Below are 24,520 nucleotides of genomic sequence, written 5' to 3'. Positions count from 1 at the left end.
AATTTACTGGTACTGGTATAAGTAGCCATGATAAAAAATTACTTTTATTTTAAATGAATAAAACAAAATTACAGTTTATTATATTATTCCTTTAGCTATCCCTGCAAAAGTCATTACATCATTGCGGAGAAAAAATATAACATGAAGTAGGAATTTGAAAATGTCAAACCAGTCATTTTGACTGGTGTGGTAGTTCTAGTGTTAAGTGTACGTATGTATGTACATCTTAGAAGATACGAATAGAAGAGACAAGAAATAGGTTCAAGAGGATTAAACGAATTGAATTTAAGAAGAAACAAGGGCTGGTTTCTATTTTCCGTCTGGCTCCAGCAGTTCTGGACTGTTCAGGAAAGTCAGCAGCAAAATGTCCTGCATTCCGCACAAAGAAATAGAATTTCACCTGAATCGGGCACGACGAGGCTCCCCGATGTCCCGACAACAGCTATTGCGGTGCACTTTCACGTTCCGTATGACCTGCCGTCAATTCAAAACCCGACCACAAACTTATTAGCGTCCGTCACGGGTACCCGTTACTCGAAACTGAAACGGAATCGGCTTTCTACGTGGTTTTGTCGTTTCCAGAGAAAAACTTTCTTGGATCGTTTGTGACATAAGTAATACGAGCGACTTGTGTCGAAACGGACACGCATCTCTTCTCGGCGAGGACGTGCTTCAACTAGCGAAATCCTTAGAAACGGAAATACGTTCACTGCCACGTGTGCTTGTTTACCATTATTGTTGTTGTATATCAACAAAATTTACATTTCCATCTTAGTCCAGTGTAAAGAATATCGAATATTACTTCACGCGATGGCGCACAGTGGGCAATTTGGACGAAATCGGATTCAAAATCAAGGAACTTTCGATAGGAATGAGGTAGAGCGATGAAATTTTTTTTAAATGAAAGCTGAAACTTTGTAGAATATGGGAAAAATAGGGAGATTATTACCATCCAATCATTTCAACGAAAAAATGACTTCATTAGTTTTTGTCACAAAAATCTATTTTTTGCAAAATCCTGAGATCGTAGACAAATTTTGAGACCAGATTTGAAATCAGCGTGAAAAAATCTATGGGAAATGATGTATAGCATGTTTAAAAAAAAATTTTTCCGTGCGTGGTGTTGGAAAAACCATAATTTTCTTGAAATTGTGCAAGTTTAACGAATTTTCTCAAGGTTAAAAAACGTTCGTACCATAATCTCCCTATTTTTCCCATATTCTACAAAGTTTCAGCTTTAATTTAAAAAAAGTTTCATCGTTCTACCTCATTTCTATCGAAAGTTCTTTGATTTTGTATCCGATTTCGTCCAAATTGCCCACTGTGAGGCGTACCAGTGAATTATGACTTTAGTAAAAGTAAAAGTATACAAATATTAAGAGAAAAAAATTTTTTTTAATCCATTAGTAATCGGCAAGAGAATATTTTAGCAGAAATAAATGAATACCTGTGCTAATATATTCGCTTAGAAACAGGATGTGACATTAACGTAAAAAAACTGACAGACTTGAACTTGACTATTATTTGTTTAACAAACGAGATCAGATACAAGCCTGTGTCCTTACGAAAAGTCCTGTTTTTAACTTATTTCGTGACAAGAAACTTTTTTTAATGAATTCCAGCTATTTTATAGGAAAGGCCCGCTGCGTGGTGATTCGTACGTCGGCGAGGGAGACCCGAAAAGACAATTTCCGTGAACGAAATTGTGAAAGCGTGTTTTGCTCTCCGACTAAAGAGTGATGTTAATTTCCGGTGTTTTTCCCGATTCCGCGAGGGGATCGTTCGATTACGTCGTCCAGATTTATACGGATTACGCAAGCGGCGATGTAGAAAGTCAAGCGATTAAGGTAAGAAAATAGTCGGTCGTTCAGACTTCCTGCAAATTAGTGAATGTTTACATCCCAGGGGCTCGAGGAAGTTCGCATGAGACTTTCCTCGCGCGGAGGAGCCAGTTTAATTGAATTATTGCCGGCAGGAGGAAGTCGCGAAGACGCAAGTCCTTTCCCAGAAAGGAACTCGCGCGTCTGCTCGATTAAGTAACAGTTCTCTGTTCGAAAATGATTTCCTGAGAACGGGCGAGGACGCCGCTTACGAGCCTTACAATTAGGCGGCGCGTAATTAATCGAATTCGGTAGAAAACATGAGTTACAGATGATCAGCACTGCGAGCAAACGGTTTCGAATTAGCTCCGCACCTATGTCTTCGTGATAACCGCACGGTTTTCGCGTCAGCTAGAGTACGTGTGGACTAATTGGACACAAATACATGTGTCATGATTCATTAACTAACGGTTCGCTTCGAGCACGTTCGCGCTAACAAGGAAACAACTCACAGCTGACGACCATTAGCATTTTCATCAAGCCTAAAAAGATGATCTTAACCGCGAATAATCGCGCAGAATGTTTCCTGGCGATCAGCATTTTCTGCAAACAATCCGAACGAATACAGACGACGAATTCATGGCTGTGACAAGAGCAGAATACAGTGAGTTCTCGATATATGTCAGCTAAACGGGTCTTGCCAGCGTCGAGTATCGTACAGGAAACATAGGAGGCCTCTCGTGATTCGCGGCCCCCCACGGGGTACAGCCCGCGGTAGTGGGGATAATTCCGCGACATTTATCATCCAGGCGTTGGCGACATATATAGAGAGAAATCACTGTATTGCCTCCTGAAGCAACATTCTAGCATGACTTAATCGCAGCATTTATTAGCGTATCTTCGAAAATACAAACAAATTGTTATGTGTCAATTAAATGATACTTATCACGACCTTTGGTTTCTAAATGGAACCAAAATTTTTTTAAATCATACGACGGTGCATTTGAAAACAAACTCGACAAAATGTACACTTGATTTTAAATAAGTCAGGTATTCTGCATGTATGGCAAAACTACTGTGCATAAGGTTCACGATCGTTTTTCTCCCAACAATACATAGCTCGAACATTCGAGCAGAAAAATTTCATTTGCATAAGTATGCTGGTAAGAAAAATGCAGCTATAATTCGATAGTTGAATTTAATTAAGCTGTTCGATCGGCTCTGCTTAATGAAAGGTTGAAACTAAGCAGGCACGACGGCATTATGCAAAATTATTTTTACGCGAACTTACCTTTTACAGCTCCTCGCAGCTTCGTCATCGTCTGTCGGCGCACCAGCACCTGAATCCTGCAAAAACGCACGAACGTGATTAATAAAAATTGATTGCCATTAGAATCGTCCCGACGTCCGATTTATAGTAATTTCAATAAAGAACTACCGATTGTTCGAATGATCATCGCGGTGAATTTCGTTTTTATTATCGGCATAATTTCTAGCAATAACAGTGAATTACTGCTTGTTTTATTGTCGCCGATTTTTCCCCTCGTTGTAGAACTTTATGCAATAATCATTTGAGATATCACATTTTTATTCGTACAATTCTCGTTACGAAGATAACTGATAGAGAATGAGATGAGATTCAAACAAATCTTTTTCTGCACATGCTCAGATTATACTTGAAGAAAATGCAGAAAGAATTGACATTTTGAAAGTTCAATTCCAGAATAGTCTCTTGCTGTGGTTAAAAACTTAATGACGTTTTAGAAACGTGTAAGATCGTTGAAAAATTTTCGGTTATCGTTTAAAACACAAATAGAGGAGAGGAACTGTGTGGACTTGAACGGCCGAGTATGCAGAAGTATGCGACGTCAGTAAAAATAAGATTGCAGACGGAGGGTTAGATGTGAAATGAATGTTAAAGCAAACGCATGAAGCAGCTCCACGTTCAGGAGGTGTGGAGAAGAAAATACAGTGCGCCTATTATCAATAAAGTACGTGACGACGTGGCTGAATGAAGCTACACGTGCATACACACGTGTCCGATGCACACAGGAGTGTGCGCACTAAAAAAAGGCAGAATGCCGCCAGCCGAAGCACCTGTTAAGGCTGTCTTTGTTAAACGATTCTACGCGTTATGCCAACCACTTGCCTTTCGTGGGTCATTGCGGGATGCCTCGCGTTCCCGGATTAAACTCGAATGTTAAAGCACCGTGTCAGGACGTCAGCAAAAGTAAAGGCTACAGAGACAGAAGCGGAAAATGAGAGCGAAGCTCTCAGAGTTTCACGTACAATTTGTTTTCTCGAATACTTAAACTCTGATTCCCTAGAAAGCGAAATAATCCCAACAAATTATCATTGAAACCTGGCTAATTAACTTATCGAACAAGTGAAGATTGGTCAGCGATGAACTAATTTCATTAGTTCGAACAACATATATTAAAAAATTAAATTCTTGGAACATCTGACTCAATTGGTTATACACACGGCAATAAATTTGATCGTAGATCATTATCCGATTCCACCCTTTAGTTAATTACACGAAATTATACCAAACAGGTGTAAAAACAGTTAAAAATATACGTAAAAGTAATAAATGAACTATGGATCTATATGCAAAATCAAAATTTCCTGCATTAATAGCTGGACAAAATATTTCCAAATATTTCCAAAATATCCATAAATCTCCATAAATATTTCCAAAATCTCGTTTTATCGTAAATGGAATCCTCAGTCTAGTTACGAGAAAAAAAGGTAACATGTGCAATTGATTTGTGGTAATTTGTTTATTATGAAATCAGCACAAATGCTGAAAATATCCCAGTGTCGTGCACATTAGGCAGAAAAGGGGCCCTTAAAATCAATAGCCCCTGTGTTCCTCGACGAATCCGTCCCCTCTGGACGCGCTAGAAAAATGCAACTACCCTTTCGGTGAGTGCACTTCGTAGACCACGGAGTATTCAGTATATGCAAAGTGCATGCTGGGAAACGTCGACCCTTTTTCGACTCCCCCGTTCAATGGTCTCCGGAGTTAGTCATCCCTCGACATATCTCATTGCATTGAAATGTCAGGATTAGGTTTTGTTGAACTGCAAAAGTGATTCGATTTTTCATCGTTCGAGCGTAGAACTCTGTCGGCGTACACAGTCTTCTCATTAATTCTGTGTCTGCATTGTTCAAGATATTGGCAACGCTGATTGGGACATAGGAAACTCATCGGGACTTCTGAGGAGATAACAGAAGAAGCGAACACGTGCAATGCTAAGATAAGAAAATTAACTAAAGGAAGTATTCATACACGGTATCAATAAGAGTGTATTCTGTATTATTGTATTTGGAAGTTGAACTTGCAATTCAAAAATAGAAAAAAACACACAAATATTATTTACAGGATTTAGCTTTATCATTAAGTTATTAACAATCAAAAATCACCCTGATCCATCAATAAGATCACGCACGCCTAAGGGTGAACGTGATCTTGTTAACAATTTGAAAACAGGGCTGAAGTTCCAGCTCCTTCACTCGTAATGTTCATTTTATATTATTATAAAAAATCATCCCCTGATTTTCTCCCACCTGTTGCTCAACATTTCGTACGCTAAGGGAATAGTAAAGAATTTGTTTCAAAATGGTCAAGGTTTCCCGAATTACTTTATATTATATTTAACATTAATTTTCTGAATAATTAAGATTTCCTTACAATTTTCCTTAATACCACCGAATAGCCAATTTGTTTATAACTCCAGCTGTCCGCTACTTTATCAACTTTCTTCTATTTGCTTTGTGGAGTTAATCGATTTGGCAAATGAGCGGCTCATATCATTGCAGTTTTGTTATCATTAGTTACCCGACCATTCGCTAAACATTGCCTAGGATTGCCAGGGCACAACGGTTTTGTTAATTCATTAATTAATGACCCGTGCATCAGCTTGACCGCGCTCGTTCGTGACCTTGCACCTCGGCGTTTGCGAAATACGGATAACTTGTCATTCGGAAAGTCGTTTCCCGTCAAACAAGGAAACCGGGAACGTGAACGTGAATGTGAACGAGGGCGAGGGCGAATCGAGGGTTGCAGTCAGAGAGCCACGCTCTTTTGTTTCAACTGAATCATTTTGCTCGACGGAGAAAACGTTCTCGTCATGGATCTAGTTTACGGAGTGCAGAGATATAATGGAATCCACGTGTTCCTTTCGCTCTCTTTTTCGACTCCCTTTCGCCGTTCTAGCATCGGGATGGATCTAAACTGTGGTCGCGCGGAGTTAGTATGCGTGTGTGCGAGTCCCACGAACAAACGGTCACGACATTCCGGCGTCAGCAATCTTATCGCGCAAGGGTGAATTTCCTATTGAGAGCAGATCCTTCTCTTAAGGAAGTATTCTCGGTTTTCATTTTCCATTGTCTAACAAATGGCTGATATCTCTGGAAATATTAATATATTTGTATAAAATTGAATACAGATAAAAAGTACATCCAAAACACTAATAATTTCTTCGTTAAATTTTTTATGACCTCTTGTATATTTTTTGAATGCGGTCAATTAAAGTAACATTTTTTTTTATGCTTGTACTTCGAACCAAAAATTTCTTAGCACATAACTTATTACCGCACCAATCAAAATCTTTCAAATCCATTTATTTTTCTTAGTTTTTGTTTTTGCAAGTATTTCCGACATCTCCTTCGATATTACACGTGCTATGGTTATCGCTTGATCTTTTCAATAACCCCATAATGGTGCCTCGGCAATCTTCTTGCGAAAGGGTGAATTTTCTATTAAAAGAAACAGGAACAAAACATGGATATTCGCAATCGATGGATGAACATATGCGAACAAAAATTGCCATCTATTATACAAAACATTCATTTCGAATTAGCCGTCGATTCAGCGGGAACACAATCGAATCAATTATCGAATGAAACCAACAGGCGAAAGTGAAAAACGTCATTCCTTTCGTGAGACTCGCACACCAACGCACGTGTACCAACTAAATAGCCAGACATTGAATTTTCACCAAGAATTCCAATTATTCCAGTGACCGAATAACGAAACTTTCAACTTGTAAATATCCACACACGACGCCGCGTGGAAAAACGTGCAAAGCAATGCTGCACGAATTCAAAAATCAGGGTAACCCGAACCAATTTCAACATTAACTCGTTCTTCCAACTACTTATCCTATATCGAACGGTTCAAAAAGAGTATTTCTCGAATTAATCGAGTATAAACATGCTACACTTCGAAAAGTAAATAAAAGATGTTAATATAAACTTATTGTTAGAAGTATTTGAAATTTAAATAAATCACGATAGTTTGAACAGGAACAGATCTACGAGGTCATTTGTTTGGATTTTTTAAAATTTCCAATAAACATATTAAACGTCGAGTGCCTATAAAATTAATTCTGTTACAATTGTAACATTAACAAATTTTCAAAACTTTGGTAACTTAAAAGTTTGATAAAAATTCGCAACAACATAATATAGCCTCTAGGCAATAAACAGGACTTAATTATAACAGAAGCAAGTACATCTAGAACCGATATGCCAAGAACGAGTGCTTGACAGTTGGTAAAAACAATGTTGGAGCGGTTGGAAATGTTCGGTGCAATTCCAGGTTCGAACTGAATTGACAGCAATGGGGTACAAACGCGTAACGTAAGAAACTGTGAAACAGAGAAATAATTGATGAAAAGATCGTATCACGTTACGATATAAAAACATTGAGGAATATCGTGGAAAGATAGCCGGTAATAGAAAAATGTACCACTTCCGAATGGATTAGATAGCGAACTGACGATTGACCGCGAAGTCGTGCAGCCTCGCCTAGAGTCGTGACCGCCAACCGCAGGAGGGAAACATCAAAACAAACCAGTGTTTAGTGTAACACGAATTTTTCGAATGACACGAGATTTCTCGCTTGTTGTTTACTGTCATTGTAAATACAGGAGGGAGAGGTTTCAATCTCCTCGTTTCCCTTCCACATTCGGCTGTCAATGCACGACCAAATAAGGAAGGGCACTCCGAACTAACGCTAAACAGTACGCAACGTGTTTCGAGTCCAGTACATCGACTGTTCGGAGGGGAACGGTTCGGAACAGTGTGTTCGTGACGGAAATTGACAGCAGGTGCTAGGAAAAGGCGCAGAAAGAGTCAAAACTCACCGAACTCTGCGGGGAATTGGACACACTAGGAGATCGCTGCACGGTGACCAACGCCATGATAATGGCCTCCCACGTTGTCCAAATGCTGGAGATAACACTCACTGCCACTATATACACACGTACAAACGATCGTGTCCTTCGAGCCACGAAAAAACAATCATTTTTTACGCGCTTCCAACGGCATCACGCACGCGGCAGCCATGTTTGATACAGTCTAATGTAGCGGCGGTTTGCGCATGCGTACAATCATGGCATGCGCACCCTTCGATTCTGCTTATCGTACGACGACGTCATTACCAGCTATTTTTTCCGATGTCAATGTTTCAGTTAATAGTGTGAAACTCAAAATATTGTGATAAATAATGCGAATAGTGATACGGCGTTACCACAAAACATTCTTCGTCAGAATTTTAAGAAACAAAATTATTTTAAGACAGTAAACAAAATCATATTTAGACTGTCGTGTTTATTTTTACAGAAACGTCAGTTAAACTTTATATATTTATATACAAGAAAATAATGATGAAAATTAACGATACTTAAGTAAACAATAAATATATCTAACGTAAAATATATGTGTGTATGCACGTACACATTCGTTTTAATCGTAAATAAGATATATATGAACTTTTCAAAATTAGCTTCACTTCATGAAGAAACATGTTTCTGTTTATCTATCAAATCGAACGTTCACTTAAATGAAAATATATCGTTCAAAATGAAGGATGCTTATAAATAGAGAACTGTAAAATACATTTCCAGGTGACAGGTCCCTTAAAATTCACATGAAGCAAAGTATTTCAAATCTACCTATCGATACTGCGAGGAAAGTTGTGTATCGATGATTCGATTGTAAATCGAGAGTTCGAAATCGTTTTCGCCAGATGATGGTAGCAAAGTGTATTCGTTCTAACTCTAAGACGATTCTTCGGCCAATAGCGACAATGAGTGCGATGGTGGGGGGTCGAGTTAGAGTTAAAACAAATATAGTTTGCTAGCCATCATCTGGCGCCGGACTCTGGCGGCCAGAGCAGGCTACAATTTTGAAGAAAAAATATTTCAAATATTATTTTAAATACTCTTAATTCTACAATTCAAATTTCGGTAAATAAAATATTTTTATTTTAATGATCTGAAACATAAAATAAAATATTTGAATTTTGCATTAAATGGTATTTAAAATATTTCTTGACGATGAAAATAGATTGAAGAAACTTGTAATATTAAAATGCAAGAAATTATAATTTATTCCATATTTTCGACTTATTTTCTCATGTATAATGTAGTCGTTTTTCAAGATAACGGTTCATTTGAGAGCTTTGTTCCTCGTTACCTTGACACATTGGCGTTGGTATGTTTCAAATTTTTTTATATGTATTCAATTGAGATATGTGCGCATATGTAAAACGTTAAATTGAGACTATAATCGGCATCCACGCGAGAACCTGTGGATACAAATGCCGACTATAGTCGAAACTTGTGTAATGAACCGCGGATTTTAGCACCTATTACTTGGCATTTAGGTAATAATTAATTCCGCGGCATTTCATTTTATCTACTTTTCGCGGCTCGAGAAAAGTCACCTGGAAGGAATGCGAGTCTGATTGGTTGTTAGGCACGCATTATTTTGCTATTGGTCGAAATGCCAATGTCAACAAATCAGATTATAAACAGGTAGTGTCTTCTCTCGTCCCTGTGCTACCCGCGTATCTTCTTTCTAGCCGCAGAAAGTATACATACAACAATAACTACTATATCTGTCACACGTTTCACTCTAACTGCGTAAAGTGTACATTCGCCGAAGGATTCCTCCGTTCAGAGAAAGCATATTCGCGGTCACATGTGCTGAAGAAAAGGGAGTAAATGTACATGTTAGATTTAGAATTAATTGCTGTTCGATTTTTATTAAATACGAAAAATGTCGATGATTTTTACGCCAACGAATCAAATAAGATTAACCAATGTTGCCGTGGTGCGGATAAAAAAGGCAGGGAAACGATTTGAGATTGCCTGTTACAGAAATAAAGTTGTTTCGTGGAGGAATAAATTGTAAGTTTTAAATGACCTTCTGGAACGAAAATATACATTGCACTTTGTGTTGCAACATAGTCTAACCTATAAACTAGTCATCGTTTTGATAACTTATCAGTAGTTATCACATATTAAGATCTTAAACTTCCTTTAATTCCTTCATGATTACTATAACTGTATTATATTTCAGAGAAAAAGACATTGATGAAGTTCTACAAACACACACGGTTTTCATAAATGTTTCAAAAGGACAAGTTGCAAAGAAAGAAGACATTATAAAAGCTTTCGGTACAGATAATCAAACTGAAATTTGTAAATTGATTCTTACTAAAGGAGAACTACAAGTTTCAGATAAAGAAAGACACTCCGCGCTAGATTCTATGTTTAAAGATATTGCGACAACTGTTGCTGATAAATGTGTAAATCCAGAAACCAAACGCCCGTACACAGTCACAATGATAGAGAAAGCTATGAAAGATGTTCATTTCTCTGTAAAGCCAAATCGAAATGCAAAACAACAAGCTTTGGATGTTATCCCTCAATTAAAAGCTACAATGCCCCTCGAACGAGCACAAATGAGAATAAGAGTTGCCGTTACAAGTAAAGAGGCAAGGAAAATAAGAGATAAAATAATTAAGCTAGCTCCAAAATTGGAGAATGAGAATTGGGATAATGGAACATTAAATTTAGTGTGCCTAATCGATCCTGGCCAATACAGAGAAATAGATGAACTGGTAAGGTCTGAAACTAAAGGTTCTGGATTTTTAGAATTGCTTAATTTGAAGGAAGTTATTGAAGGAGATGAAATCTTAGAATAAATTATAAATACACTTAAATGTTGTTAATTGTTATAATCCATAACCCTCTTCAAGTTTAATAAATTTAATTTCTTTTTAATATCTCTTATTTTATTCAAGTATACATTTATTTACAATCATTCAATTGTTTTATACATACTTGAAATAAAACTTGGTACAAAATGTTAAATTTATGACTAAGTAATCAGTGATGTGTACAAAAATAGTACAATTTATAATTAGTTATGAATGCTGGTAAGTAAATTTTTAAACAGGTAACAAAACAATAATGCAATTGATTATGAAAATTGAATAGAATCATAGAGCGAAATTGCTTTTGTTAATAATTATTTCTTTAAACAACAATATTTAAGGAGATATGATATTTTCATCACAATTGAAGGCTGCATCTTACTCTTATAATTTATTAAAAAATTTTATATAACAGCTACTTCATACAGAACGTAATTATTATATACAGTTTTTATATAATAGTACAACAATACAATAAGTAACTGACACATGTAATTCAATTGAAAATTATTTACAACTTATTAATGCATTGAAAACATATCTGATTATAACTTATTACTGGAAATTTCTGCATACATATTCTGCTTGTATTATTTCTCAATGGAACATTACTGTGTCGAATGTGATGCTTATGATATGACATCACATTTATTTGTTTTCGTTAAGTTCTGCTCTAGGAATATATATATTTTCTGTACGTTGATCGCACTTGGCTGCAATGCGTGATGTTGTTAGTAAAAAGTTTTGTAATTTATTTAAATATATTTGTGCTTCTTTATTCAATAAACCATCTTGTACCAGCGATGCAACGTTCCTTTCTACACGTTTACATATTGCTTTTGCTGAATGTAGTGTAGAGCAAGCTTTACCACCACCCTATTACAAATTTTTTAAGTCAAATACGGATACACAATACTGTCATGAATCGTGTTATTACCAGAGTTGTTAAGTTTTATATAATTGTAATGTCAATCTAGTTGACAACATAGCAATTTAAATATGGATATGCTTAAGTAAAATGTCATACAATGCCATGTCAATGAATTATTGAAATTTTATTAATTCTAATAACAACAAGATTCATTAAAAAAAACATTTAATATAATTATCTGACAATGTCAATGAAAATGTAAAAGTATTTTGTTGTTACCGGAATGATATAGGTTTCCTGAGGTGGCAATTGATTTGCATATTCTGATATCCATTCTTCCAAATCACTAATATGTTTACTTTCAAATGATTTGCTTTCTCCAGGCACTGATTTTGATATAGCGTGGCTTAAATCAAATAAAATCATTTGCACCCTTTTCAATTTATCAACATATGGATGCTCAACTTTGCCATCACTTGCAAATTCTCGTGCTAGTCCTATTTGTGCCAATAACTCTTCAGTTGAAACAAGTGCATTGAATGTTACATCATTTTTTACATTTAAATCTATGTCTGGATTTGTTATCCTTGCATCATCATCTTGTATAGAAATATCCTTTCTTGTTAGTTTTGATGTGGAACTGCCACTGTAATTTAGGTATCGAAGACTAATTTTATTTGTAAATATATGCATCTTGTAAAAATTATTACCAATTATATTCTAATAAGTATAATAAATACAATAATAATTAAGATTATATAATACTAAATAATTTACTAAGTATTTACAACAATTATGTAGATTATTTTCTTCCAGAAATGATCCCAGTCAAAAATTATTAATTCTATAGTATGTCCACATTATAAAATTGACAACAACTCTTTTTTGTTTTATAACTACATTAAGGCAGAAAGAAAAAGAAAGTATAACAAATGAAGCAGATTTAAAAAATTATAGAAAATTTTTTTTGTTTCACAAAATAAAATTTTTTACAGTTTATTTTTTTTATGAATCATTAAATTATAGCAATACCTACATACAATGAACATTTACAACATGCAAGGAAGAGATGAATTACGGGATGCTGAACAATATTATGTGAGCATTGTGCAAAATAAAACATTTAATAAGGAAATGAAAAAAATACCGGTAAATTAAAACTAATAGTATGCCATAAAACAGGTTGAAATACCAACGAATATTTTACATTTACGTGACAATAAAAATATTACAGTAGATACGACAAAAATAATTGTGACAGCAAAAAGATGTTATAGAAAATATAAAATGAAGTTTAGGTTATATCAATCTCACCATGTACCTATTTCGCAAAGATACCTGCATTCCAACTTTGTATATTAAAAGAGGTTTTCTCCATACAGTCCTAACTACTTCCATGTTTGTGACAAGTGCAATTTAATTATGTTGATTCACTTCTAAATGTTAAATTTTTATCGTATGTAGGAAATGTTACGATTTACAATCACTAATATGTTTTGAGATCATGCTGCTACCCAAAACATGCGCACTATCACACACCACTTTATTTGTTTGAAACAATTTTAGTCAATGTATCGTGTAAATTAGTTACACAGTTCTAATTGAATATAGTCAAATAAAATTTCTGAATACGTAAGTACTTAAGTAGGTACTTTTTAACATAAAAAAAGTAAAAGTTATTAAGGTATAGTAAATTAAAAAAATGAATATCGAGAACAAAAAAGCAGTCAATGTTATATATATTTGTATGTATGTAACTTACATTTTATTAAATTTTACATATATGTGAACTATACATTTCAAGTTAGATATGTATATATAATACAATTATTTATTATTCAGTAACATTTAGTTCATTAAATGTATCAACGTTTTATGAGATATTACTAATTTTATCAAGAATGTTTATTAATTAGTAAATTCAAAGTACTGATTATCATACAAAAAAATCTTTTTATGTCAATTCGAAATCAGTTTTTAAATTCAAAATATCACAATGTTGTTATCTTTATACAATTTTTAATAGAATTAGAAGTATATAATTAGGAGTAACAACACAATATATTTTAATAAAGCATTACATACACTATCGTGATATTGTTATATTACATAATATTATAATAGGATATTATATAAATTGCACATGCATTCAATAATATTAAATGATCTTATAATGTAGTTTTCATAAATTCCATGATTTATGGCAGTAGATTATTTAAGTAATCGTATAACATTTTATATTAATTCATAATTATAGATGTTAAAGTATTCTTTAATTTTGGTTTGGCATTCTTCATATACCTGAAAATTACTCTAAAACAACTTGGATACTATTAATTTGTAGAATTTCATGTTACATAAATGCTTGATAAAACTTAAGAGAATATACATTAATATTAAAAATTATAAATTAAAATATATAATTCATATTATTATTATTAAAGTCTTACTTTGTATGTAATACATATTCAAATGAATGCATAGGTATATTACAGCTTTTTACTGTATATAAAAATAGTGGAACCAAATTAATAGATCAATGATTTTAATTTATATTACAGTACATTTATGCCATGCTGAAATAATGTAATAAGTGTATCATTTACTATTTACAAAAATGAATTATCATTCGAATGATATCATACAGTTTTCTTAAACTACATTGTTTTTACCTAAGTAACATTGATGTCTGAGGTACTCTGTTATGACTTATTGAATTTTATTCTTTTCGCATTTATTGTTTAATAGTTTATCATCTTAAGTATTGTTAGAATGAATTTTTTGTTCACATTTTTATCTACTTTCCAATAATATTGTATTCTTTACATTTTTAGTCGCCTACATTAATCTTTTCCTGTAATATTTGATAATAACTTGCCTAAAAACATAAATATTTAAATCACTCGGCTTTTAAATGATTTTCTGAAAAACTGTCTCTCACCTTAAGCGTGGTAAACATAATTCCAAGCTCGCCATTCCACAAGGAAGGTTCCATAAAGTCTTCTATAAACTGAATTTCGCTGCCTAATTTTAATATACTAGCCCGTATAACAACATAACAAAAAACAGGAAGTAGCTCGTCCATCGTCCATAGGTATGTAGAACCCAATTCTCTTTGTACTATCTAATGAAAGCTAAGTATAGTAGTTTCTTAAATAATATAATACATAATTACAAATATACTTACTTTTGTCATTTGTTCAAATGTATTTTTTACAATTAATAACTTTTCTAATGGAGAAAATGTGGTTTTCAATTGTTGTAAAGTTTCTATTGCTTCATTGAAATGTGATTTGGCTTGATACTGTAGTCTACTTTCGGCCAGATTTATTAAATCTTCATTCTTCCAAAATTTCCTGTAATTTCATTTGTCAGTTTATATGCAAAGATAATAAATTATATTTTTCAATACGAGCAATATAGAAGTACTTACTGATCAATATCTAGAAAAGCCATTAACGTTATATCTGGTTGTTTATTCCATTTCATTAGTCTTTTCCAATAGGCTTCATCTTCTTTCGTGTTATGTAGAGCATATAGTACAAAAAGTACATAGTGCATGCGAGGTAATATTATTGGATGCATTATGGCAATAGTATTTACAACTTGCCTAATAAAGTAATGTAAAAACTATTCAGTTTATTGTTTTTAGTTAAGCTATTATAGTTAGTTAGTTATGTTTATAATTAAACTATTCCATAAGAAAATAAATTGAAGATAATTTTCTACATTGGATTACTAAAATTTTACTAAGGTGTTTATTTTATTACATTTTGTGCAATCACTTGTAGTATCTACAAATACACAAAATACGTGAACTATAGTAATTAAGGAAAACCAGCATACCCTTCTTCTCCATTTTCTGATTCCAGTGAAATGTCTGTTCCATCAGGTGGTAATATTGGGAATAGTAAAGTAACTATTTCATATATTCTTGATGTAATACTGTGAAGTTCAGATATAGCATGATCGAGCAATAGAGGATGAACTCTTACACCGCCATATGTAGCTGTGTATACAGTAGAAATATCTGTTAAAAGAGCACCCAATGGATGATGTTGACATTCAAAAGCTTTCATCAAATATGTATGAATATCTTTATAATTTTCGTAAGTTAATTTTTCTCCAAAACTGGGAATTTTATCTAACTCGTCGGTAGTTTTGTCATTTATTTCGTTAGTACTCGATATATGCATCGAGATATTTTTTTTACGTGGTGTTTTTTGGCGAGATTTAGTCATTATACTAGCAACATTTTGCCACGCACGTTGTGCTTGGACACATTTGTCCGTCATATTTGTAGTTTTAGAATCTGCTTCAAGTATACCAAGTTGTTGATAACATTGTTTAAATATGACTTTCCATTTTTGATCTGGTGGTACGCACAACTTCCCAAATGACCTATAACAAAATAACAAAAATCATTTGCATATAAATACAAACACTCATTGCCCTATGAATCACGTACATTGGTTTTGAATTGGTTTGTACATTTTCCCTATTGTCGTTCAAATGTAATGTTGCAACAACTTTTACACTCTCATTCCATACTCCATTCATATTGCCTTCCAATCGCTCACCAGTTTGAAAGGTTAATGTACCTTTTCCACAAAATATACCAGCTGATTTAAATTCACCTTCATAGTGAGTACCATCTTCAAATACCATGACTCCATGACCCTTCAATTAAGTGGTATATTTGCTTTAATGTTTCTAGAAATTTATACTGTTATATATATATTCGAAAAATGTTTAATCTTTAAGAATTCTACCGTTAAAACGTCCTGCGTAAAAACTCCTTCATAATAAATACCATCTAAAGTTACAATTAAGCCAGGACCATGTTTCATATCATTATTCCAAGATCCCAAATATTTTTCACCTATAATAACATTACATTATTTAATGAATCGATAATTAATAAACAGCTTACACACAAAGACTGCGAGGCTAATTTATTGCAGGCTAATTACGAATTTTGTGTTAAACATATAATTATAAGAAAAATGTATGCATTATAAAGTTATGAAAAAATTTTTATTCATATTCTTTATCATTAAATATTTATATTACCTTCTTGATAGATAGAATAAAAACAGTATCGTCTTCTCTATTAACAGTACATGTTAGAATTTAAAAACACAAACTATGTTTGCACTTGCTTTAATGTAAATGTTTGCGTATATGTATACAAGCTTTGTCTTGTAGACTTAACAAGTACCTACTACTTGTTTTCTAAAACACTCTAAAATTTTGGTGTACTTCCAGTTCTATTATACAATAACTGTATATACCTGTTACAATGTCATCCATAATTCCGTAACCTTGCTTGACACCGTTGTCCCATTCTCCAATGTAAACGGATGCTACACATGCCATGAAGTAACCTTCTTTTTTAATACCATGACCATGTGGTACTCCATCTTTGAAATATCCTTCATAAAAGTCTCCATTACTATACCTAAAATAAATTATGTCCATTACTGTGTCTGAAATATATTATGTCAGAATTATATTATTATTTATTTAATAAACTGACTTTAAGGTCCCATATCCAGTTTGTTGACCATCTTTCCATTGTCCTTCATATGTACCATGTGATGGAATTTCCATTTTTCCAGTTCCATGAAAAACACCTTTATGAAACTGTCCTGTATATACACGACCATCATTCCACTCTAATTTTCCAAAACCATGTGGTTTACCAAGTAGCCAACGTCCTACACATAAATATATATAATATTTTTATTTCAACAACAAAGAAATGTATCTTTATGTATATATAGATAACTGATTATGTCATTAGAAAAAGTCAATTCTTGTAAAAAAAAAGAGAGAAAATACATAGTACGAACCAGTATATTTCGCTTGTTTATAAAGACTGTGCTTTATAAATACATAAGAGCCAGAGCGTGTTACCGGTGGCTCATGCCCAATAACCCTTTGTAGATTACATTTTATAGCATATCGTAAACTATGTAACCATTCGTTACGCTCACAGGGTGTTTCAGTATACAACACAAATGTGTCTTCTGGAGCTTTTACTAATATAGCATTCTGAAAGATAAACGTATAAGAAATTATACTACAGGTAGCCAATCAATACAATCTGAATTCAAATCTCCTGAAATTTAGTTTAACTTACTTGTAGTGCTTCAGAATCTGCTAAAATTGATACCCATAAGGTTTTAAGTGGATAAATTGTATGAGTCGTTCCAGTAACATGAATAAATATGTCAGTCAACAAAGCAAACCAATGAGTAGAAAAATATCTAGAATTAGCCATTGCTATGGGATGTGATCTTGATTCTCTTATAAGTCTCCTATTAGGAGATCTTAAAAGTTCTCCCAATTTGCCAGAACTATTCCAAAACAACTTTGTTGCTTCAGCTTCTTTTTGTTGTTTTTCTTGTTCCTCGCATATCTGCTCCCATTTTATTAGAGCATCTTGAAATCGTTCTACACCCATTCTTGCATCGTTACACATCATCAAATTATGAATCATGTTTTTATATCTGCATACACATACGATATATATTTGTTAATACATAAAGAAAGAAGTAACGAAGGTTCATGTATGTAATTTACATTCATAAATGTACATTTACCTATTTAGATTATGCAATGGATATTTTAATGCCATAGTGATGACAATTTCATTTTCAATTTTTTTTTTTTCGTTACTTTTCAATTTACTAGTAAATAAATTTGTTATTATTCGTGGCACGTCAATTATTTTTGCAATATATGTAAAACCATTTAGAGAGATAACATCGCATATCGCATTCAAGTAATATTTGTATACAGTGATGTATTCCTCAACATTGGCAACAACTACTACTTCATATGCTTCACCAATATGATTGAAATAGTTCCAAAGACTAATAATATGTAGTACACTAAAACTTAACAGTTCTGTATAACATCTACACAATGTTTCGTAAACATTCAATTCTTGCATAGCACCTCCCTTCTTTTGCAATGGCTTGATTAAATTTTTATAGATAATCAATATCTCTTCCATATAGGTTTGATCCTCTATTAAGTCTTGAGAGATATTTCTTTCAGTTTCATTTATCACAGAACAGCAACTATATTCTCCTGAACCAAATATCTCAATTATACTGCAGTCGCCACATATTTCAATATCAAGGTGAAACATGTCTCCAATTTTACTGAAATCATTATAATGGATTTGAATAAATAAGTAGAAGCAGTGACGGATTACGACTAGTAGGTCTAGTTACTTAGTAGTAGTACTAGTTACTACTACTTAGTCGCCAGCTCCAATATCAATTTCACGCCAGTGACGCCACAACAAAATTTGTTATTTATTTTTATTTTTTTCTATACTAAAGCCGGGCTCTAGACATTGGTCTTATTCGTCTATTCGTTAATCGGACATTGAATAGAAGTACATTATTTATGTATAATAGTTTTTAATTGAATTACTGTCAAATTACCTTGACTTTCCAATAAAGTATAAGCCATGGTGCATCATGATTAAACTGTGGAAGCTGCCAGCTGCTATATCCTTAGCTCTTTCGTCTACTGATAAATTGGTGGAAAACAATTGAGGTGCACTTTCATAGGCACTCGACTCCAGTGTCACTTGTTTACAGTTATTTCTTCCCCAAGTAAAGGCTCTACCATCCAATGTTAAGGCCACAATATGAAATGCACCACATGTAACTTTTCTCAGTCCAATATTGCTAAGTTTCGCCACTAAAACAGGTCGCAGACGATTAATAGTATCTCCCGTTCCCAATTGTCCAAATTCAATATCACCCCATGTCCATAGTTCAGTTGACAAAATGTTACTGCCAGCGTGTGTTAATGTAGTAATTCTTTCATTTAATCCCTGTTGGGATAATTCATGCTCCGAAGTGCCGCTACTCGATGACCATGGAAATTCTTCGCATCGTAAACTTAATGCCAAACTAGTATTAGCAGGTTCCAAACATTCTTCTGCTTGTTCTACTAAATGTTCGCTACTATCATTTTTGAATTCGTTAATGTCTGAACTTCCACTCATATGTCTAGATAATGTAACAACTTTATCACCTACATTTTTTACACCTTCATACACCAAATTAGCTACATTAGATACATTTTGTTTGAGTAATCTTGTTGGTGTTTCAATATTCTCCAAAGGTATGTCTTCTTTAACACTTCCATAAGAAGAAACCCAAGATAACTGTTTGGTTAGAAACTGTTTTGCAACTTCTGTGTTTATAAAAATAACATTTTTCTTTTCCTCTTTATCAGAGTTCATAGTACTGTTCAAACATTGTTCTTCGTTTTCACTTAGCTTAGCAATTTGTTCTGCTTTAATAGCATCCGCAAGAGATGTAGAATCATAGTCTTTACTATTAATTGATAAAGCGCTGGTTGAGATGGTCGAGCGATCTTCGCTGAATTGTTGTGCAATAAGTCCAGTTGGGCAAGTATCCGATGATGTTACACTTGTAGGAGTTAGTAATATAGTGTTAAGACACTGAGGACATGAATTAACGAAAACATCTTCTTTTAAATCGCTTTCGCTATCTGTATCATCTTTCATAGTTTTTAGTGTTTTCCTTGCAGCAACTACATTAAAATTAAAACCGCACGAAACAATGGAAATGGTTCTACCTTCAAAAAATTTCACTTTTTTAGGCTCTGTGCTATTGATATCTATCTGCAACTGATTGCCACTAGCCCAAAGTTGGCCTTCTTCGGTTACAAACAATGCTGCTTGATCATTGACAGCTATCGATTTTATTTTAAGAATTTCATTTTCTTGTTTATATCTGTAATAACATTACCGATAAAAAATTAATTGCAACATTAATTTTAATAGTTAACACAAATTTTGATCATACCCATGACTACAACATTTGATTTCTTCTTTTAGAATTATTGTATCTATTACACTCATATCTTGAGGATTTACTTTCAAAACATATCCATTAATATCCACAATAAACAAATGCTCCGAGTTGGATGCTATGTCAACTACATTGAATGGAGCACTGTTGAAAATTAATATTGGTGATTCGTTTTCCGTAAACGATACTTCTCCATAATATAAATTATTTGAGGTAGTTGTTACAAAAACATGATCTTTAATAGTAACTAATTTGGAAATAATGCCACAAGGCTTGTCATTAAAACTGTACAACACTTTATCAACGCCTTTCCATAAGTGCATATGTTTCTGCATTTTGCGATATTCGATACACTATTTTCATAACCTATGAGTATCTTATAAGGAAATAATTATAGCCAACAACGTTTTTGTCATGTAATTTGTGACTGGATTTGTTCTAATAAATTTTTCTGTAGCAGTACTGGATAGAATTTACATATTGACATGATTAGACCAATGACTTTATTATAATCTTAATTGTATGTCAACTTGTCAACTATCCCGGAGCAGTAAACTGACACCTGGTAACGCTGCTCGGCAGTCGGTATCTATATGTACTATGATATTATTCTTTTACAGTTTACAGTGTAATACATGATGTGTGCAAATATAGTATGTATATCATTCCAGGAGGACTGACTAAGCAACATTGCGTGCTGTTACCACCTTATTACATCGTAATTCATATTTTTTACTCATTCTTGAGCACGGCGAAATAAAGATAGCGGCTTGTTGAAGGGCTTCTACTTCCACTATGGCACATATCTATGCATGTCTATGTATGTATACCGTGTAAATATGAATGTACGTGGATAGGTATGTGTTGTATGAATTGGTATGGATGCACACAGAGGAACAGAGAGTGCTCACGTCCGGGGTTTCGGTGACCCTGTGGGGCCGGCGGCGCTCACGCGCATGTGCCATGCGGCACGCGTTAGTGCGCCTGCGTTTCCCGCGTTTTCCGCGGCGAGGAGCGTCTCGTCGACGATTCTTTCTCTTTCGCGAAAACCACGCCGCCGTAGCTAGTCGCGTCCAGTTACGTGACCCCAAAAACGTTGGACACGAAAATGCATTGGATGATAGGTCTATCCTTATACCTCGTCTGTGGTATAAGAGTAGACCAATCTCCATATGGGGTTTCATGTCTCACGATCTGAAATACCGACATCGTTAACTTTTTTGTTTATTTAATTACGCTTTAGTTTGGAACTGGCCTATTAGCGGGTGACATCATTAACAACAACTATATTTCTTACGCTCTCTATTCTGATGATCCTCTCTGGTATCAGGGAGTACTCTCTGTTTCTCTCTGATGCACGTATTTCAGTATCACGAATGTCCATTTCTATTTGTTTAAATTTTAGAAATATTTGAACTCTTATGTGTCTAACTATATCGTTCACATTTTTCATACAAATTTAAAGAACAAATAAGTCTATATAAATTTACACCGATCAATCAGTTTCCATTCATAAAAATTAGTTGTAACGTTTTCGTTACATAGAAATGTACCTGAAAATTCATCGTCAATCAGAAGCGAGCGAATTAAATTCGGTTCGCCAATCAGGAGCACCCACGACCACGACCTAAGTACCGATGTTTGTATAACGTCTGCTAGGATGGCAGCGATAAAATTAATTTTCTCTTTGTTCATAAATTTAACAATATACATAATCTTAGCTGCAGCAGGGTAAGTAACACACCTAATTGTTTTTCTATAATTTGTTTGTTGCATAGTTAGATAATGTATACGTTGCAAAAGATTTATAACCTCCAATTTTATAAACTATTTGTTTGTGAAGCTAACAGTATAATAATAAAACAAATGCAAGTAAACTATTTAAAAACCAGTAAATATATTGAAATATCTTAGTGAAATATATCTTGTCATTTTGGTGTTCTATTTGCACAATATTTGTTCACAATCGTATACGTTGCCTTTGTAAACTTTATGCTTGTACAAAATTATTTGATACTGTATCTCCAATTTTAATCATTCATAATCGTAATAAATACAACAAGCTACGTGGTTTGTAGGAGGGACTTTTATGCCATTTTAGGCATACCATCAACTGCCAGCCAACATGCAATAAAAAAGGCGTACAGGAAGCTGGCAAAAGAATTGCATCCTGATAAAAACAAAGATGACCCAACTGCTTCACAAAAGTTCCAAGACTTAGGTGCAGCCTATGAAGTTCTTTCTGATAATGAGAAGAGAGAAATGTATGATAGGTGTGGAGAAGAATGTTTAAAAAGAGATGGTATGACGAATAATCCTGATCTTTTCTCAAGTTTCTTTGGAGATTTTGGTTTTCATTTTGGTGGGGAATCCCAACAACAACAACAAGAAGTACCAAAAGGATCTAATATTGTAATGGATTTAATGGTTACCTTAGAAGAGTTATATAGTGGAAGTTTTATAGAGGTGAGATTTAGTATATAATAAAAGTAATCGATTGAACTTAAGTATTCTGTATTCATTTTCAGATAACTAGAAATAGGCCTGTTATGAAGCCAGCTAAAGGAACTAGAAAATGTAATTGTAGACAAGAATTTGTCGCTCGTAATTTAGGAAATGGAAGATATCACATGATACAACAAGATGTATGTTCGGAGTGTCCAAATGTTAAATTTGTCACTGAAGAACGACTGCTTGAAGTTGAAGTAGAACCTGGTATGGTGGATGGGCAAGAAATTAAGTTTACAGCAGAAGGGGAACCCCATGTAGATGGAGAGCCTGGGAATTTAATATTGAAAATACGAACACAGCCGCACCCAGTATTCAAAAGGATTGGCGATGATCTTTTCACAAATGTTACTATATCTATGCAGGATGCTCTGATAGGCTTTAAAATGGATCTGAAACATTTAGATGGTCACAAAGTGACTATTCAGAGGGATAAGATTACTAAACCAGGAGCTCGTATTCGGAAGAAAGGAGAAGGAATGCCTAATTATGACAATAACAATCTCCATGGTACTTTATGCATTACGTTTGATGTTGCATTCCCTGAAACAGAATTCACGAATACACAGAAAGAGGGTAAGTTAAATAGATTTAAGTTGCCTTTTTGTTTAATGTTACGATACATTTATATTTTATGTCTGTTTCAGAAATAAAAAATTTATTCCAACAAGACTCAGTAAATCGAATTTATAACGGGATAACAAGAATCTAAGAATTTTAAATAAAATGTATAGACAAAGTGACATTATAAACAGTGCATATAATTGAAGTGCATGTGTTGACATTGTGTGTTTCTATACCAGGTGGTGTTTCTTTCTTCCTTTGAATATTGTGGTACCAACGGGATTGGTAGCCAAACGTTAGGTTGGTTAAGTTGTATACAACTAGCATAACATAGTAACCGTTGAGTACACATACTTCCTGTCTCATTATACAAAAGTGGTGAATTTGTTATTGCCAATAATTTATACCAATCTAAACAGTATGTGAATACATCATTTAAAATAAGTTATTTTATGTTTAATATGGATGAGTGATGCATAAATGCGTTATAAAAACAAAAATTTTGCATTTAAACAGTGGATTACGAAATTACAGTTTCAAACCGTGAAACATAATTCCATTGTTTGTAACAAATAGTACTATTTAATTATTTAACTGGCATTTAAGATTTTTATTACAAAAATGTTTACATTAAATTGTACATTTTTCTTAGTTTACATGTGTTTTTATAACACTGCTGTATATGTTTTGTTTACAAGACGTAAGGTACAGTTTTTTCATTCAGTACAACACACTTGTAACTATTTTGTTCTTTTATAAATAATTTTTCTATTGCACTCATTCAAATGAAGACTTAAATAAACTACAGTTTCTATATAGTTGTCATATTTCTACCTTATTTATATTTGTCAATTTTATAATCATTTTACAT

General features: G+C 33.6%; 5 protein-coding genes across 6 annotated transcripts in view; 2 read left to right on the top strand and 3 right to left on the bottom strand.

The window, feature by feature from the left end:
- Positions 1 to 8,201, bottom strand: part of Ssh (Protein phosphatase Slingshot) — a 103,389-nt gene extending 95,188 nt beyond the window's left edge. Inside the window, exons 1-2 of the mRNA XM_076790598.1 lie at positions 7,976 to 8,201; positions 3,112 to 3,167 (exon numbers count right to left, since the gene is read on the bottom strand). Of these exons, the coding sequence (XP_076646713.1) occupies positions 3,112 to 3,167; positions 7,976 to 8,032 (113 nt within the window). The 5' untranslated portion in view covers positions 8,033 to 8,201. The remainder of the gene's footprint in view (positions 1 to 3,111; positions 3,168 to 7,975) is intronic.
- A 1,479-nt stretch (positions 8,202 to 9,680) lies between these two features.
- Sbds (SBDS ribosome maturation factor) lies at positions 9,681 to 11,640 on the top strand. Its single transcript, XM_076790183.1, has 2 exons — positions 9,681 to 10,024; positions 10,197 to 11,640. The coding sequence occupies exons 1-2, from the start codon at positions 9,894 to 9,896 to the stop codon at positions 10,822 to 10,824; spliced, it is 759 nt and encodes a 252-aa protein (XP_076646298.1). The 5' UTR covers positions 9,681 to 9,893; the 3' UTR covers positions 10,825 to 11,640.
- On the bottom strand, positions 11,201 to 13,322 carry LOC143355404 (corrinoid adenosyltransferase MMAB). Its single transcript, XM_076790185.1, has 3 exons — positions 13,029 to 13,322; positions 11,987 to 12,353; positions 11,201 to 11,712 (listed from the first exon to the last, which is right to left on the bottom strand). The coding sequence occupies exons 1-3, from the start codon at positions 13,103 to 13,105 to the stop codon at positions 11,485 to 11,487; spliced, it is 672 nt and encodes a 223-aa protein (XP_076646300.1). The 5' UTR covers positions 13,106 to 13,322; the 3' UTR covers positions 11,201 to 11,484.
- A 426-nt stretch (positions 13,323 to 13,748) lies between these two features.
- Positions 13,749 to 21,496, bottom strand: Als2 (Amyotrophic lateral sclerosis 2). 2 transcript variants are annotated; one of them, XR_013082601.1, is made up of 15 exons: positions 20,572 to 21,496; positions 19,171 to 20,499; positions 18,316 to 18,882; positions 17,853 to 18,222; positions 17,563 to 17,764; positions 17,247 to 17,427; positions 17,002 to 17,168; positions 16,480 to 16,589; positions 16,176 to 16,387; positions 15,554 to 16,108; positions 15,141 to 15,317; positions 14,895 to 15,063; positions 14,649 to 14,831; positions 14,380 to 14,585; positions 13,749 to 14,283 (listed from the first exon to the last, which is right to left on the bottom strand). XR_013082601.1 is itself a non-coding variant. In XM_076791304.1 (14 exons), exons 1-14 carry the CDS (start codon positions 20,910 to 20,912, stop codon positions 14,538 to 14,540), a joined length of 4,611 nt encoding a protein of 1,536 aa, XP_076647419.1. In that variant the 5' UTR covers positions 20,913 to 21,496; the 3' UTR covers positions 13,749 to 14,537. The 2 variants fall into 2 exon arrangements, 1 of the variants encoding a protein (XP_076647419.1); XM_076791304.1 differs by having other exon boundaries at positions 13,749 to 14,585.
- A 638-nt stretch (positions 21,497 to 22,134) lies between these two features.
- Shv (DnaJ heat shock protein family member shriveled) lies at positions 22,135 to 24,467 on the top strand. Its single transcript, XM_076791279.1, has 4 exons — positions 22,135 to 22,308; positions 22,656 to 23,043; positions 23,106 to 23,661; positions 23,733 to 24,467. The coding sequence occupies exons 1-4, from the start codon at positions 22,238 to 22,240 to the stop codon at positions 23,795 to 23,797; spliced, it is 1,080 nt and encodes a 359-aa protein (XP_076647394.1). The 5' UTR covers positions 22,135 to 22,237; the 3' UTR covers positions 23,798 to 24,467.
- Positions 24,468 to 24,520: the final 53 nt, after the last annotated feature.

This window comes from Halictus rubicundus, chromosome 7 (genome assembly GCF_050948215.1).
Source record: "Halictus rubicundus isolate RS-2024b chromosome 7, iyHalRubi1_principal, whole genome shotgun sequence".
NCBI classification, from domain to species: Eukaryota; Metazoa; Arthropoda; class Insecta; order Hymenoptera; family Halictidae; genus Halictus; species Halictus rubicundus.
The sequence above is the reverse complement of the archived record's forward strand: the minus strand, read 5'-3'. Positions and strand labels throughout refer to the sequence as shown.

Coding starts and splice junctions, on each gene's coding strand:
- Sbds (XM_076790183.1), top strand. CDS start 9,894: ATGTCGATGATTTTTACGCCAACGAATCAAATAAGATTAACCAATGTT. Junction 10,025..10,196: donor GTTTCGTGGAGGAATAAATT/GTAAGTTTTAAA, acceptor ATTATATTTCAG/AGAAAAAGACATTGATGAAG.
- LOC143355404 (XM_076790185.1), bottom strand. CDS start 13,105: ATGGAAGTAGTTAGGACTGTATGGAGAAAACCTCTTTTAATATACAAA. Junction 12,354..13,028: donor CAGGTATCTTTGCGAAATAG/GTACATGGTGAG, acceptor CCTAAATTACAG/TGGCAGTTCCACATCAAAAC. Junction 11,713..11,986: donor AGGAAACCTATATCATTCCG/GTAACAACAAAA, acceptor AATTTGTAATAG/GGTGGTGGTAAAGCTTGCTC.
- Als2 (XM_076791304.1), bottom strand. CDS start 20,912: ATGCAGAAACATATGCACTTATGGAAAGGCGTTGATAAAGTGTTGTAC. Junction 17,765..17,852: donor CAGATTCTGAAGCACTACAA/GTAAGTTAAACT, acceptor TTTATCTTTCAG/AATGCTATATTAGTAAAAGC. Junction 17,428..17,562: donor TAAACAAGCGAAATATACTG/GTTCGTACTATG, acceptor ATTTATGTGTAG/GACGTTGGCTACTTGGTAAA.
- Shv (XM_076791279.1), top strand. CDS start 22,238: ATGGCAGCGATAAAATTAATTTTCTCTTTGTTCATAAATTTAACAATA. Junction 22,309..22,655: donor ATAATCTTAGCTGCAGCAGG/GTAAGTAACACA, acceptor CGTGGTTTGTAG/GAGGGACTTTTATGCCATTT. Junction 23,662..23,732: donor CACGAATACACAGAAAGAGG/GTAAGTTAAATA, acceptor TGTCTGTTTCAG/AAATAAAAAATTTATTCCAA.